The 15,988-nt window shown below is 42.6% G+C and overlaps 1 protein-coding gene across 2 annotated transcripts in view; it reads right to left on the reverse strand.

The window, feature by feature from the left end:
- The window catches only part of LOC125987285 (pyruvate carboxylase, mitochondrial), a 110,751-nt gene that overhangs the window by 63,843 nt on the left and 30,920 nt on the right, over positions 1–15,988 (reverse strand). For both annotated transcript variants that reach the window (XM_049751607.2, XM_049751599.1), the window contains exon 11: positions 14,344–14,506. In XM_049751607.2, the coding sequence (XP_049607564.1) occupies positions 14,344–14,506 (163 nt within the window). The remainder of the gene's footprint in view (positions 1–14,343; positions 14,507–15,988) is intronic.

The raw sequence follows: 15,988 nt of genomic DNA on the forward strand, positions 1-15,988 counted from the left end.
AACGCAATCATTGTACGAAAACTTCGCTCTAGATTTCCAGATATAGCTTCCGCTACATATTAATTTGAATCAAATGGTTTTAAAAATGCGCGGCCTAAATTTAAGTTGTCAAGCGGCGAGGTCACTTCATTAGGTACACCTCCATGATCTCACTCATGAAGCTAATTCAAACATTGGTGTAAGAATGTATATTTGACATAACAGGGAAGACAAAACGCTCACAATTCTCCCAACCTTAACCCATAAAAAAATAAAAATAAAAAAAAAAGTGCCATCAACGTGGCGTGTCTTAGAGCGCTGATGCAATGTGATTCATGTGCGCACAGTGCTCATTAATAATGAATGGTGAACTTTTAAAAAGGGGACACATGAGGTAACTGTTCAAACTTTGGCTCATAATAAAAATAACATTTCACGCTCAGGGCAATAAAAAAAAAATCGGAGCATTATCAATTGATACAATATATCTAATGTATAAGAAAACTTTTTTTTCTTAATTTTACACATTAGATGCATTAGAAGCTTCACCGACTTCAGCCAGTCGATCCAACATGGCCGACTGCCACTAATCCATTTCCTCTGCAGCTCTTTGGATACATTTCCCCGTCATTATAGCTTCTCTCCCCCACTCTAGAGCTTCTCTCCGTGATGGCCAGACAACGACTCGCAAGCCAACGCTGGCCGGCTGCCCGACATGAATACTAAAGCTGAAATGGAATCTGGCCCTACAATAAATTGTCCGATGCACTCTGAGGTTGCTTCATTAACTCTACCGGCACCATCTGATGTGATCTAAAACAATAAAGAGCAGTCATTTCCCGCATAAAAAAATAAATTAAAAAATGTGTGTGTGTTGATTTCACGTAATTTTTATGCTCTATTGGGAAGAAATTATTCCGATCTCAAAAAGAAAAGAAGCAAACGTGATCAAGAGAACTAGTTTGAACAGTGCGACCATTCAAGCTAATTGCGCAAGCTAATTGCGCAAGCTAATTCCAGGCGCAAGCTAACTCCAGGCGCAAGCTAACCGTAGTGTCTCGGAAACGACAAGCCGTTGTGATCTGTTTGCGTATTCATCCAACTTCTTCTTATCTTGGCTATCCTCCGGCACCTCTGATAGGACGTTATCCCTCGTAATCCTCTCTCATCGGCACGCAACGTCTCACAGTCGCCACCTTTGCTGGCCTCGCTTTGACATCTCCATCAGCAAGCAACCTTCCCCCCCCCCCCCCCCCCCACGCCAAATGCGGTTCGGCTTCGAGCGGCACAGCTGCTTAACGGACTCGCTCACTGACACACACCGCACAGAAATTAATTTCCGATCTAGTCCAATTTTACCGGTGACCCCTCCTGCTTGTGAATTAACGAGTCGCATTCCTCATCAGCCAGACTAATGAATTAGCCGCTGATGCATTTCTGAAGCTGGAAGTGAATGTTGTGACGGAACGTGGTTTTTTTTTTTTTTTTTTTGTGGCTGCATAAGCGGGAATCTGTTTTAATGAGAAATGTAAAATAGTCGGCGAAGGTTCCCCCACGTCCTTCTCGTATTTTTAAAAGCACTTTGATGGTTATTCCTCTGCCTTGATCTACTTAAACTTTGTGTCCTATATTGAACAATAATGGGCAGGAATCGTAACTTTTATGAGCGCAAACCGGAAAGAGGAAACAAGCGCGTCAACAAAAACAACTGTTTTCAATGCGCTTCGACTATTTTCCAGCTTCAATGGACTTGGGCTCGCTCCATTTGGCATGTCGAGCCACGCCGGCTTGTGAGTGTCAGGATCGGCGCTATTAAACTTGACAATCATTGACGCTTTGAAATCAGACCCTCGTTAGTTTGCCCTCCCCGCTCGCCATCTATTATTTATTTCCCTCCGCAGCCCTCGTGTGTCTTCCTGCATCCTCTCACAATGATTACAAGCTCTTGTTGGGCCGCTTTGAAATTTCAAAAAGCATTGTCTTTATTTATTTTTTTGGCACCAGAGTGTTTTTTGTGCTCGACGCCGGTGGACGCCGGGCTTTTTCTCGAGGTCAAACGAGTGCAAATACGCAGACGCCGATGTTCCTCCTCGGCATATTTTTCCATACTGATTAATAGCGGTTGTCGGTCACAATACGATTGTTGTGTTGTCTGTTTTTCTAATGTAAGGTTATTAAGTCGAAACCGGCATTTACACCCGCGAGGCGGAGGAATTTCAAGTGAACGAGCCCAGCCACCCCGAGGCTAAGACTGTTTAAAACATATTAGTGCTATTATCCGGGGCAGTAGCATAAATAGAGCCCGGATCTTGTTTTCAAAATGTCTAGCAGCCCCCGTCCCGCCAGGGCTGCTTGTTGACTGGGGAATTAGCCTGACATTGGGATAAACTCACGCTTCCTCCCCCAAAAGCTGCAGATCATCCTCATTAGCGCGCTCTCAGCATTTCGCTCTCTCATCTCTGCTAGATGCCAACGAGTGAAGCTGGTGTCACTTTTCTGGCGTGCCTTTCCTCAGTGCCTCCTGCCATCTCTCATCAAGCAGTCAACATTAGTTTATCTCAATCATCACTTCTCGCTTATGCAGCTTTGTTAGCGTGTTAAAAAAATGGGCACGTTATTTTTAAATAATGTTTGAATTTTGTAGTGACATTATTGGTTATGACAAAAGCATTGTCTCGTGTCAAGCTAAAAATACATTTGATTAATTCTGCTGGGGAAACGCAAGAGGAATGCTAGGCGCTAAGCTAAGTTGCTCAGCGGGCTAGCTTGGCCTCTCCTCCGAGTCCCAGTTATAAAGTACATTTTTGAGTTATGACTCAGCAGGAAGCTGAGGACAAGACGGAAAAGTCGCGCTAACCGCTAAGCTAACGTAACATGATCATAAGTGAAATGTCAAAATTATTTGACAGTTTGTTAACGTCTTTCCTCGTGTAATGTTCATGTTTCCTCTTGTTTTATTAACTAGCACAGAGAATGTTGGTGCCGTGTTAGCCTAACTAGCATTTTTGACATTTTCCTTCATTTCACATTGAATAATTCATGAGGCTTAATGAGAAAACCATGCATATTCAGGAGCTCTTCGAAGGTGCACAACTTGCTGCTGATCCAGATTTAGCTTGTTTAGCCTCGTTGGACGTCTTCCAAACCGCAGCACATCTTTGGACTCCTCTGTGTGATTCACGGACGACATGTCTTTTTCCCCCCCCAAAAAAAGCCTCCTCCCTCAAAGATGTTCCTCCGGGAAATCTTCCCTCTTCTCATCAACTAGTCAAAGTGATTGACAACGGCGGCGTTTTCTTTGTTGACGCCGGGAAGTTGCACGATAAGCTAATTTTAAGAAGACGTGCTCATCTGTCAGAGAGGCCATGTGCATCTTTCAAGCCTTCCCGACGCGCCAGTCAAGCGGACCATCGGGGACGTGTTGCTAATTAACACCATCAACAACTGCCGCTGACCGGCGGGACTGCTCGTAACCACCGGTGGCACCGTAGTAAATAGAATGCTTAACAAATGCCAACGCGTGGCTCGACACATGGCTGCAGAGGCAGCGCTGACACGACCGAACTTGCAAATGCTTGACTGGGGAAAGACACGCACACACTTTGAGTGTCACGGCATCGGCTCGCCACGTCTGGGGAAGCGGGATGATTAATCGAACTCTGCGCAGATGGCCGCCGCGCCAGGGAGAGAATTGGAGCTCTCCCACTCACACATCCCTTTATTGCCTTTGCTCCCTGGTGGGTGGGTCGGCGCCCCCTCGCCGACGCCACTCCATCGAGGAATTATGCTCGATATTCTCAACGTGGATGCCCGCTGGTTGCTACTAGCGTCAGCGGTGGCGCGCTAGGTTGCAGACGCCAGCCACTGTCAAACTTTGATTGGTGAAATTCGGACTTGGGTGATACAAAGCCGCCATCTTTAATGAGCCAGCCCAGTCGTGTCAATTTGTGGACGAGAAAGTCGAACAAAATTAAGATTTTAAATAATGTTCAAATATTTTGAGATGGAAATGAGACTTCTTCTCCAAGCAGTAATAAGACCAATGCCAGAATCTGCTGCTTGCTCCAATAGATTTCATTTAGATAATATTTAAAAAAAAAAAAAATTTTTATGTTTTTTAACAATTAACAAGACATTTAAGCTCTTTCAAAAACTTTAAAACTAAATTTCACTACAGTTTTTTTTTTTTATTCATTCATTTTTTACTGCATTGAAACAGAAGAAGTGAAGTCAGATACAAGTATAAAATCCAGGTTAATTTTTTTTCCACATTTTTAAGATCTTTTAAAAAGTTTAGAACTACATTTCACTATTCCAATTTTTGGTGGATTTTTTTTTCATTTTTAGTCTTTTTTTTTTACTTTTGAATGTCAATATTTTGAGATGTCGAGCTCATAGCTTGCGTTTGAAATGAGCTATATAAATAGATTTGCCTTGCAGTGAATAACGAGCGTGCATCCGTCCAATAAAAGACAATTTGATACGGTTCACGTTAAAGTGGAACTACTCGCTTCGGTTCAATTCGATGCGCTCGCGGCTTGTAAATCCACACCGATTTTCCGATTCAAATCAGGGTTTTTTTTCCGCTACACTCTTTGAAGCCATCCGATCCCGGTGCCTTACTTCAAATACAAAAAGATTCCGGAGCTCCTCGACAGCCACCCACGTTGACACGCAACTTCACACTTTTCTAACAAGGACGAGCTCGCTTCTTTCTCTCTTTGGCACCTCCGAAGTGGCGGCTTCTAATCCTGAGCTGATAGGTGTTAAATCTGAGTCACGCATGGCGTCTGTTTGGCTCTGACATGAACAAAAGGCAAAGGTGGAGATTTTAAAAAAAAAAAAACCTCAATGGAGAAATCATATAGGCCGAGGCTTTGGTTTCATCTTGATACGATGAAAAGAAAAAAAAAAAATCCGATTAAGTTGTGCTGATCTGCTTAATTTGTTCACTGCTGTTTTCCCAATGGAGCATTTATCGCAAATGAATTATGACAGCACTCCGTGGCTCTTGTCTGTTTGCTGCCAAGCAATATTGCTCATTTTCAAACAAGGTGGAATATCTGACAAATATCAGACAACAAAGAATAAACCAGCAGCCATGTGCGGGTATCCAGTTCAAGGTTTGCATTCCGCGATTACGAGAGTTATTCAGCGACAGAAAAAAAATAACAGGTGGCCTTCTGTTTATCATCCTTCCGCTGACTAAACGGATGAATTCATTGAAAAGCGCTTTGGAATACCGAGAGACGAGTGTACTAAATGGACCTCAGATGTCGAGCTTATTAGCAGGACGGATGTGTTTTGCGTGGCGGGCAGCTGTTAAACAACATGATTACCGCGACGGTGTTACGAGACAACGAGAGGCTGTCGGCGCGGCGACCCCCCGCCAGCCGGCGTTGACCACGTTAGGCGCCCACGTGGCCGAGCTGCCAGACTATTATTAGATATTGAATCTTGCTTATCAACGCGCCACTGCACAGTGGGGGGGGCGAGAGTTCTTTTCTCCCATCTCAGCCCTCGCCCTAAATACTCCATTAGGGTGCTCGCGGAGACAACAACATCTTTCCGGAATCCTCTGCAGCATCTTTTTCCCATCCGTATCACCTCTCTCGTATGTCAAAACTGTCAGGGAAGGGACACCTGGCGGCGGCGTGTGTGATGAGGGATGGATACTTAGCCAGCTGCCAGCCCACGGCCAAGATATGAGACATTCGGGGAAAGTAGAATCGGAGCCGATGGAAATAGGAAACGTGTCCACGTGACACCTGATTAATTACCTTGCGATTTTAAGGGACTCGATTTAATTGTGGTTTTCTTAACTGTGAGATTCATTTTTTTTACCCAATCAGATTTCAGCAACTGTGTGTTGCCATGTTAAGCTAATTTCCCTTCACACTCAGTAGGGCTTAAACTATCGGTGTCAAACTCAAAGCCCGGGGGCGTTATACGGCCCCCCCCCAAATTATTTGAAGTGGCCCGCAAAAGACAAATTTGGCGTTGATTTCATCTAAATTGCAATCGGTTTTGTCTGATTGGATGGCGTAAGTGTTCCACGAGCAAAACACAATTAAATCCGACCCACGAAACATTTAAAAATGACCATTCAGTGTGTTTGAGTTTTTCCCCAAAACGATCACAAATATGCATTAATTCCACATTTGCCGCAACCAAAAGTACTTTCCAAGCCATGAAACGTTTCCATGGAAATGAATACATTAAAAAAAATCGCAAAAACGCAGCCCCGCCTCGAAACAGTTCTCAATGCCATCTCGCCGTTGCTGCGCGACTGCTGGCCGACGCCCGTCTGACTGCGTCGGATGAATTGAATTATTGGTGTGACATTTAAAAGGCCCGCTTTTGCCGGGGAGGGTGTGTGTGTGTGTGTGGGGTGTGTGTGTTTTAAGCGCATCGCTACCCGCGTGGGAAGGATTCAAGGCTGTGCTGTGTAAACAAAAACAGGTGTCTTCCGCAGTGTCACATCGCCTTCACGATGGAAGATAAGTGCACCTGCTACACCTTGTTAAATTCTCCCTTCCATCCTCCGAGCAATTTCAACGGCCTTGCTCTCATCGACAGAAAATATATCGCTTCACAACAAGCAAGAACATCAAATAAAGAAGGATTCTTCCAAAATTGCCGTTAGAGCTTAATCAAAACAATAAGCAGAAAGTCAACGTATTTGCGTATAAGACAGGAAGGCCGAAATACTCGAAGCCGTCGGTTGCTATGAAGCGCAAAGGGAACATTTCCCATTGGAGGAGTAGAATGGCGGGATTGCGCTCGCCCCGTTGTGTGTCCCGCCATGTCGGCATGCCAATATCGCGCTGCCCTTTTGACCGACATAATAGAAAGCTGGCGTGATGTGACATTTCACAGGCCAAAGTGAGCGGGGGCTACACACGCTAGCACCGACTCCCCGAAGACTCTGCTTTGATTCCGTGGATGCTTTTCCCCTTTCTTCACCACGCTGACATCTTTTGTCAATTACCATCCTCCATCTTGTTGCCTTTCCTCCCCGAGCTAACGACATGTAAGTATCAGCGGCAAACATTGCACAACGTTTCCACCCGCCCACTTAAAAAGTCACATTTGGTGTCATTTCATTTGAGACGACACACTCCCGGAACGGAGTCTCTCTGTCCACTCTGTCACTAATCTCTCCCCCGCACCTCTCGTGTCAATCCCCGTCTTCCCTGCCTTCGCTCTTCAGAGGGATTCACCGGAAGGATGGATGGGGGAGGCGTCGGGATGTCTGCGCATGCTGATAACGGCGGAATGAAACAGACAAGAGTGCTCGGCCAACATACAAAAGGAAGGCCCCAGCAGAATGTACCGGGCCTTTCTCGCAGGTAGAGAAAGGAGACGAAACCAGATGTTTGGTTTAACAAGATGGCAGCTGGACTAAAGATGAGTAATGATAGGAGAGATGCATGAGAAGGAAAAGTGCAAAATGGAAGGTGGAGCACATGTTCACATATATAATACTGAAAAGTCGCTTTGGGGTGACAAGCAGGTAAGTCCAGGTAAAAATAGTGCAGCTTTTAATCTTCTGTAATTTGGACCATTAAAGAGTGTGAAGAGGAAGAGGGCGCTGATTTGGTCTCATGGGGGGGAAAAAAATTTGACAGCTTCTGCAGACTTGGGCAACACATTAAAAGTTCATCACGTGCGACGGCGGCTCCTCAGATCACATTCCCTAATTTGACACTGACAACTTACGCTACTGCCTTTGAACATTTTTTATCTCAAGGTTAGCCACCTTGCAGGTTTTCACATTCGTTTAGTTTCAAACGCTGGCCTGCTTTGCTGAAATGTTAAGCGGTTTTATATTGCTGCAAAATATCCCGGAATGCTGTGGAATGGGGAACTAAATAAATTTAAAAATAAAAATAAAAATACATATATATATATATATATATATAGTATATATATTATTTTTTTTTTGTGCCGCAGAATGGGGAATTAAATAATTATATAAAATATATATATTATTATGTATTATTTCATTATTTTTATTATGTATTTTTAGTTTTTTTTTTATGTAATTTAATCGCGCACACAAAGTCTTAGTCTTTAGCAGACAATGCAAAAAGTAAAACCGACACGCATATATATATATATATATATATATGGTTTTTTTTGTGCCGCAGAATGGGGAATTAAATAATTATATAAAATATATATATTATTATGTATTATTTCATTATTTTTATTATGTATTTTTAGTTTTTCATTATGTAATTTAATCGCGCACACAAAGTCTTAGTCTTTAGCAGACAATGCAAGTAAAACCGACACGCATATATATATGTTTTTTTTTTTTGTGCCGCAGAATGGGGAATTGAATAATTATATAAATATATATATATTATTATGTATTATTTCATTATTTTTATTATGTATTTTTAGTTTTTTTTATGTAATTTAAATCGCGCACACAAAGTCTTAGTCTTTAGCAGACAATGCAAAAAGTAAAACCGACACGCACTCCTCCGCCGAGCGCCGTCCAATCCGAAACAATAACAGGTGCCGTATTTATAGCGTAGTCGGGAGACGAGTGAATGATGCGAGCGCGCGCGGAAGGAAATTATTGCAAAAGAGGCGGATTGAGCCAGGATGAGGAAATGAGGACAGTGCAGACAAATGGAGACAAATCCCGAAGACAAACGAATGAAAAATGGCCGCGGAAGAAAGGAGTTTTTTTATTGAAGAAACCGGAGACAAGGTGAAAATTGAGGGCCCGCGGAGAATGTGATTTCAAAGTGAATTAGGAAAGGGAGAAGAGGGGGAGGAAGGACCCCAAAAAAAAAAAAAAGTGACGACTAAGGAGATTTCCATAAAGAAGGACTGGAGAGAATGTGGGGTAAATATTGGATGGGGCGGGGGCGTGAAGGAAGAACCACTAAAATAAATCGCCGAGACGAGAGAAAGGCGAGGCGAGGAAAGGATGCAAAAATAGAGCTTGAAAAGGACAAATAAAGGATTGGATGCAAGACACATAAGCATGCCAGGGAAAGATGAGGATTGGCAGCGCCCAGCTATCCAACAAATATTGTAGAAAAGTTCAACGGCGCCACCGGATGATAGATGATGAGAAACAGAAAGAAGACACATTCAACACCTGCGAGTCCAGACGGCTGGAATAAACACGATCGATGGCGGCAGGCTGCAAAATGGCCGTGTGAAGACATTGCGTGGGCCAAGAGGTAATAAGTACAGAAGAGAAAGGGCAGCTATCGCCGTGCGCGCCGTTATGGCGAGAATCAAACACAACATGTCAGTGTCTGCTCGATGGTGGTTTTGAGAGAAGCGGTAGAAAGGTTGAATCATTACCTAAAAAATAAAACAAAAGCTCTTTGTGCGCCACCCTGTCAATCATGTTGACAAAAAATGTCCACCCCGTAAGAAATGCTAACATTAAGCTAATATCCAATTTGTCAGCAATGCTAACATTGGCGCAAAAAAAAAAAAAATCTCCCTTCCAGCAATATTAACGTGAGGCAAAAATGTCCATACTGTCATCGTCCAACTAGTTAGAAATGCTAAGATTAGCCAAAAACGTTCACGGCAATGCTAACGTTAAGCAAATATGTCCACCCTGTCCGCAATGCTAACGTTAAGCGAAAATGTCCACCCTGTCAGCAAGCTCACATCAATTATTTCTCTGTTTTCATTTTCTCTGCTTGCAATTAATTTCTGTAATTAAAATAAACTGTGGGAGCGTGACCAGTATGTATTTCTAACAACATAATATCTTAATGCAATATGATTTTCAATGGACAATTTCAATCATGATTTATTTTATGCAGGGCAATATTGACTCAATTGTCAGGTGGAAAAACAATGTCATAAAACTTAAAAAAAAAAAAAAGCTACCCGCAGTGAGCAGAGCAAAATAAATGGACGAGTCGATTCAAGTGTACAAACGTACTCCATCGCAAGACCAATTTCCCCGAATGAGTGAGTATCTTAGCTGCTCACTTTGCAAAGAAACAGGTAATCATTACTAATCGCTTTGTCCGAGCAGGTCGGAACATCCAAAGGCTGATTGTCTCCAGTAATAGCGAGGCCTGTCCTCTTACCACACATCATTAAAAAAAAAAAAAAAAAGAAGAAGAAGAAAAGCCACTGGGGGGGCATCTGGAGTTTTTATAAATATTCCATTAAGCTGCGCGGTTAGCAGAGCCACAAATAGTCTTTACGTATCGACTCAGAGCTGGGACGGCGCGGTGAACATTTCTCACCCATTTCAGCTGTCAAATCTTTGCAATTAAATTGTCTGGCGGCGGATGCGGCTACAATTTCAGTTGGGCTAAATTTGGCCGTATGAAATGCCAAAAGGTGACACGCAGGAAGAGGAAGCAGCGGAAAAGGCAGAAAAGCAAGACAATCGAGTCCTTAAACACAGCGTGAATTTGCTCCGGTAATTACCTCGGCCTTGACATTGTCTCCACCTGCTCAGCGTGTCGGATGACATCTCAAAGTGTGACCTTGTCGAGGTCAAAGGTCGAGGTTAGGGCTTGCCCAATCGGAACACGACTTGAATGGCAATGAGGATAAAGAATATACGCCTGTGAGTATTGTCTGTCTACAAGTGCTGCTGCATCATTTGTGTTTCAATACCCACAACTGTCAATGCTAGCTGTTAGCATGGCATTCTCATTGATAGCATTGAACTTAGCGTGCTTCCCTAGCCGTTGTTTGCATTGTTAGCATTAAATTTAGCGCACTTTTTAAATATACAACATGTAATCCACTCAAGCTTAATGCGACAGTCCATTTCGACAACAAAAACAATTAATATTAATGTAATCCATCCGTATCAATAAATCACGCAGTCCTGTCACAATGATCGATCGATGCAAACGCGCTTAGGCGGGTAAATAAAAACTGATGCACGTCAACACTGAAGACAGGATATTGGGATGGTGACATGATGTATGGGATAAATTATGATGATGATGATGATTTTTTTTTTTCATACTGTATTCCAATTCTGTCTGGAAAAACAATGAGGGACATTGCTCAATCTCTCCTTCTCACTTTCTCTGCATGTCTCCAGGCAGGCAACGATTCCAAGATTAAGGGTGATGCTGCCTTCCAGAGCTACATGCTTCGCTTCGGGTAAAACAAGCACGGCGAATCGTACATGACAGCGGGATGGGAGCGAGAAGAAGTGAAATGAGGTGCCGGGTGGATAATAGAAACACAGGAGGGAGAGCTACAGCAGAAAACTGAACCTTATTACTGGCAACGGAAGGAGGCGGAGCAAGATGAGAGAAAGCCAAGGATGGCGTACAGGACGGAGAAACGGGAGAACTTAATCAGGGTTGAGGAATGAAATGTGGCATGGGATTGATGAAGAGGCAAAAAAGAGTGATGGCCGCCGCCGTTGTGCTGCCATTTTTTTTTTTGTTGCAGAGAAAATATCAAGGTGTCGCTTTAACGCCCCCCCCGCCGGCGTGCAGTCCGGCCTTTGCGGTTATTCCGTCTCTGTCAATACGGGTGACCTCTTTTTGGAGCTATGACATCCATCAGCGCTTGTCCTCTGCGCTGTTTACTCTTGTTACCGCCAGACTCGGCCCTGGATTTAGTCGTGGCATCACTCTTTGAAATGCATTGCTCAAGGCTGGGGAACATTGTAAGTCACCGCTTGAGGCTCAGCCTTTTAACTCTATCGTCGATAGTGGGCGGAATCCTGGCTTCTCCCGAAAAAAAAAAAAAAAAAAACGCGCAATTTTCTCGCACATCCAGGTGGGATTACACCTTATACCAACACAACATCACCCCAGGGAAAAAAAACAAAACATTAATTTGATACACTACAAAATTCATTCTCACATATATATATATATATATATATATATATATCCTTTTTTGTTATGGGGATGGACGAGAGTCTTGGCCAAGTCTACTTTGAAGTTAAAAACTATGAAAACTATTTAAGTATGGAAAAGTGATGACATCATTTAAGTACAAACACACACATTGACATGCATGGCACACACACACTACAAAATGCTATTACTAAATAACATACAGATACGTTTGTTAAATGTAAAATTGTCACGTCGTGATTCATTGTAAATATTTTGACGTCAAAAGCACATTTTTATGGTTGATATTTCATGGAAGAATAGAACTATTGGTGTTAATTTTGTGTACCACATTGTGTCTCATCATGCAGCACTGATCAACTGGGCTTTACTCGACTCAATAACAATCCAAAATTCTCCCTCGACAAGGATAATAGCGCTCAGACTTGACTGACACATCCAAAGACGCACAAAATGGTGGAACAGACGTGAAAAGTCATTCTACAATTGAGACGCCTTCAAAAAAAAAAAATCCCTTAAATGTTTTAAAGGCTTTTTAAGGCTTGTCCATGGCGAGAAATGTTCAAAGTATTCCGAGAAAAACGGCGGTCATGCTTTGTCTCAGACTTTGGAGGTAAATATTTGGAATGCTGTTCACTCCCAGAGTTTGTCTTCTGAAAACCTAATTTGCTTTTAATGATAACGTTTGAAGGCAGGCTCTCTATTTTTCAGCAAGACGAAAAAAGGAGAAGACATTGTCAAAGGCAATAAGAACGCCCGCCATGACCTTGCCGCTGCCCTTGATTAATCATTTATTCATCCTCCAAGCCTCCCAACTGCTCCATCCTGACGTTTTTTTTTTTTGTTTTTTTTTGTCTTGATTGTGTTTGGCTCATTCATAATGGATAGCGACTGGGGAGGTTTTCACTGTGTCAACACGTTTCATAACTCAACGGCATGGCAAAGTGGTGCAAGGGAGGGGGAGGGGTCGGGGGGGGGGGCGATGTGAGCCCAGATAGCGGTACGAGAGAGAGATGGAAATAGGCGAGCGCAGGGTGGGGATTGTGAAGGCAACAATGGTGGCAAAGATGAGAGATGAGGAAGCTATAAAGGATGAGGGGGAAAATATGTACATCGTTTTAAGACGCTTGGAGGGTGGGAGGGAAGAGGTGAGGCACAGAGAAGGAACACGGAGGAGAAGATGGGGAGGAAAGCAGGCAGAAATGTTATCCAAGTAGAAAGGTCGCAAGCTATTTCACGGATATGCCGCTGTGGTTTTTTTTTTTTGTTGGTTGCCCTTTTTTTTTTTCCCGTAGCGTAACCTCACGTGGGGAGCAACATAGCCTGAAAGTGAGAATGTCAGCGACCTGAAAGCAAATGGGAGCGCTTCTTTCCGGATTATACTCCAATATGAGAGTTAATGATGATAGGCTGTCGGTAATTGAAGCACATAACGAAACAAACGTGGGTGATAAATGAACGCCTTGATTGAAATGAGGCTTTGAGCACATAACCCACCCGGCCCCCACCTCACAAAAGACTGACGGTTTGTTTTATCGCCAAGTCAATAACGCGAGACGAATTCAATCATATTTAAAAGGAGACCCAAAAAATGACGCGCAGAAAGTCGAATGTCCTGCGTGTGCTCGGGTTGTGATGTGAAAGTACATTTTAGGGGGGGGGGGGGTCCCCAGTGATCTTACCGTCATCCTAATAAAAAAAAAAAAAAAAACGCACTTGCGGTTTTATGGACTCTTACCGGCCCTCATTACCGCTGAATTGCTCACAAGGCCCTTGAGATAAACAAAGATGTGGAGGATGAGTGATAAAACGCCAGCCCGTGGTGAGAGAAACGCATTTGTTGAAAAGGCACCGTTCAAAGTGTGTTTACAACAAATGCCAAGAAGAAAATGGACTCGGAATTTCCAGTAATGTGGATTTGAATTTGTTATCCGGTCCATCAAAAAGCTCTCGAGTCATTTATCAACAATTATATGAGTAATTGGATGTAATATCGTGTGTGCGGTGAGTGACGTGGGTGTCGGCGAGTTATTTTTGCTAGTTTGTTCCATAAAGATGCTTATTATATTTTTACATTTAGCTTTTCGACAAATAATTGAATTTAGGTTATGAATGTGGGTCAGTGCTTCTGATAGCGTTTAAGCTAACGCAAAAGTATGTGTATGAGCGAATGAGAAAGGAGTTAGCTATCCCGCCAAACAGACCAAGTTAGTTTTGCTAGTTTGTTCCATGAATATGCTTATTATATTTTTACATTTAGCTTTTCAACAATCACTGCTTCTGATAGCGTTTAAGCTAACGCAGAAGTCTCAGCAGGTTTTAACGCAACTTGCTACGAGTCCTATCTCGATCCTGTTAGTTATTTCTGCTAATTTCTTTAGTGAATATGTTTATTATATTTTTACATTTAGCTTTTCAACAAATATTTCAACTCAGGTTATGAATACGGGTCAATGCTTCTGATAGCGTTTAAGCTAACGCAGAAGTCTCAGCAGGTATTAGCGCAACTTGCTAGGAGTCCTACCTCGATCCTGCCGGTGTCTGGCTGAAAACCTCTGGACGGGTCCTCGGTGGTGACCCTGCACTGGATGGCGCAGCCGTTGACTCTGATCTTGTCCTGTCTGAGGCCCAGTTCTGGCAAGCTGCGGCCGGCGCACACGTGTAGCTGAGCGTGCACCAGGTCCACGCTGAGAAGAAACAGAAAGAGCGGACATTTTGAGAAAATACGGTTTGCACCTTTCTATTCAAAAGTGCACTGAGTAGCTCCTCATGGACTCAAATGAAGTGCGCGGGAATTTGCCGTGGATGGCTGACTTTGTAAAGCACATCACATTTGGGCAAATGAATTCGCCACGCGTGAAAAGAAATAAAGCCCACATGAATTTGCCGTCAAATAAGAGAGCAAATTTGATTAAAATACAAAAGGTGTAATGTGATCATGTAAGTGTGTCTCCCGAGGAAAGGCTTGGCTACACTCGAAAAGCAAATCATTAATTCCAGTCTAGTCTTGTGTCATTAGCCTGGTATTAAGGATATCAGGTTGGAGATTATTATTGAGTGCAAGGAAGCCTGCAAAAAGAAGCTAGCAAATAAAAAACACATCTGAGTTCAAGAAAAATTTGCCTATAGAGGGTCCTATAAATGTTTCCATCCACTGATTGGTTGGTGGGAGCAGAACCTGAATCGATTACTGGTGAGTCCAAGAAATATCTTTGTCATTTAGTACGCTTCTCCAATTTTGTGCTATTGTCTGTACTGTATGCGGGAAATTTTAGTTATCGTATTTTCCCGACTATAAGGCGCACTGGACTATAAGGCGCACCTTCAATAAATGGCCCGTTTTAAAACTTTGTCCATATATTAATGCAATCACAAGATAACTTGAAATAGTAAAAACAATAAGAATATATCAATAATGTTAATATCACACAACACACAAAATAAACATGTAAAGCTTACTTTAATAAGTACAAAATAAAACAGTTAGATAGATCAGTAAACTTTAAAAGTTAAAGTTAAAGATTGAAATAATAAAATAATTTTATGAAAGGTGAATGAATTTATTTTTATTAGATGTATTAAGTTTGTTTTATTGTTGTGATTGTTGTATGAATAAGAAGGGTGATATTGGTGTTTGTGACTGCAGTAAACAGGCCAGGTTGCATCATGTCAGATTTTTAATCCAAATCAAATCATTCTCCATTTTATCTTTTTTTATTTCAACTTCAGACGCAAGAAATTACTTTATAATCACAAAATATGGATCCATAGTCTTTATGATTCATAGTCTTCAGTGGCGCCACTTATGATTGATTTTATGACACAATGCTTCGGGCCAGTAGAAATTTATGCGGCCCGCGGGCCGGAATTTGGTCCATATATAAGGCGCACCTGACTATAAGGCGCACTGTCAGCTTTAGAGAAAATGAGTTTTTTTAGGTGCGCCTTATAGTCCGGAAAATACGGTATTCCACTTTCCGACAGATGCAACTTGACACAGAATGTCGAATAATAAAAAAAAAAAAAAAAATAGAGCAAGAGAGCGCTCATTTCTGAGTTCAGATAATTGACCTTTCATAACAAAACATACAGCAGCAGAAGTCAACAAGTGCGGGATGTGCGACAAGCAGAAGCTAGCCGTCTCGGACCGCTCGTCTCAATTAGCGCTT

This window comes from Syngnathus scovelli, chromosome 1 (assembly GCF_024217435.2).
Source record: "Syngnathus scovelli strain Florida chromosome 1, RoL_Ssco_1.2, whole genome shotgun sequence".
NCBI lineage: Eukaryota > Metazoa > Chordata > Actinopteri > Syngnathiformes > Syngnathidae > Syngnathus > Syngnathus scovelli.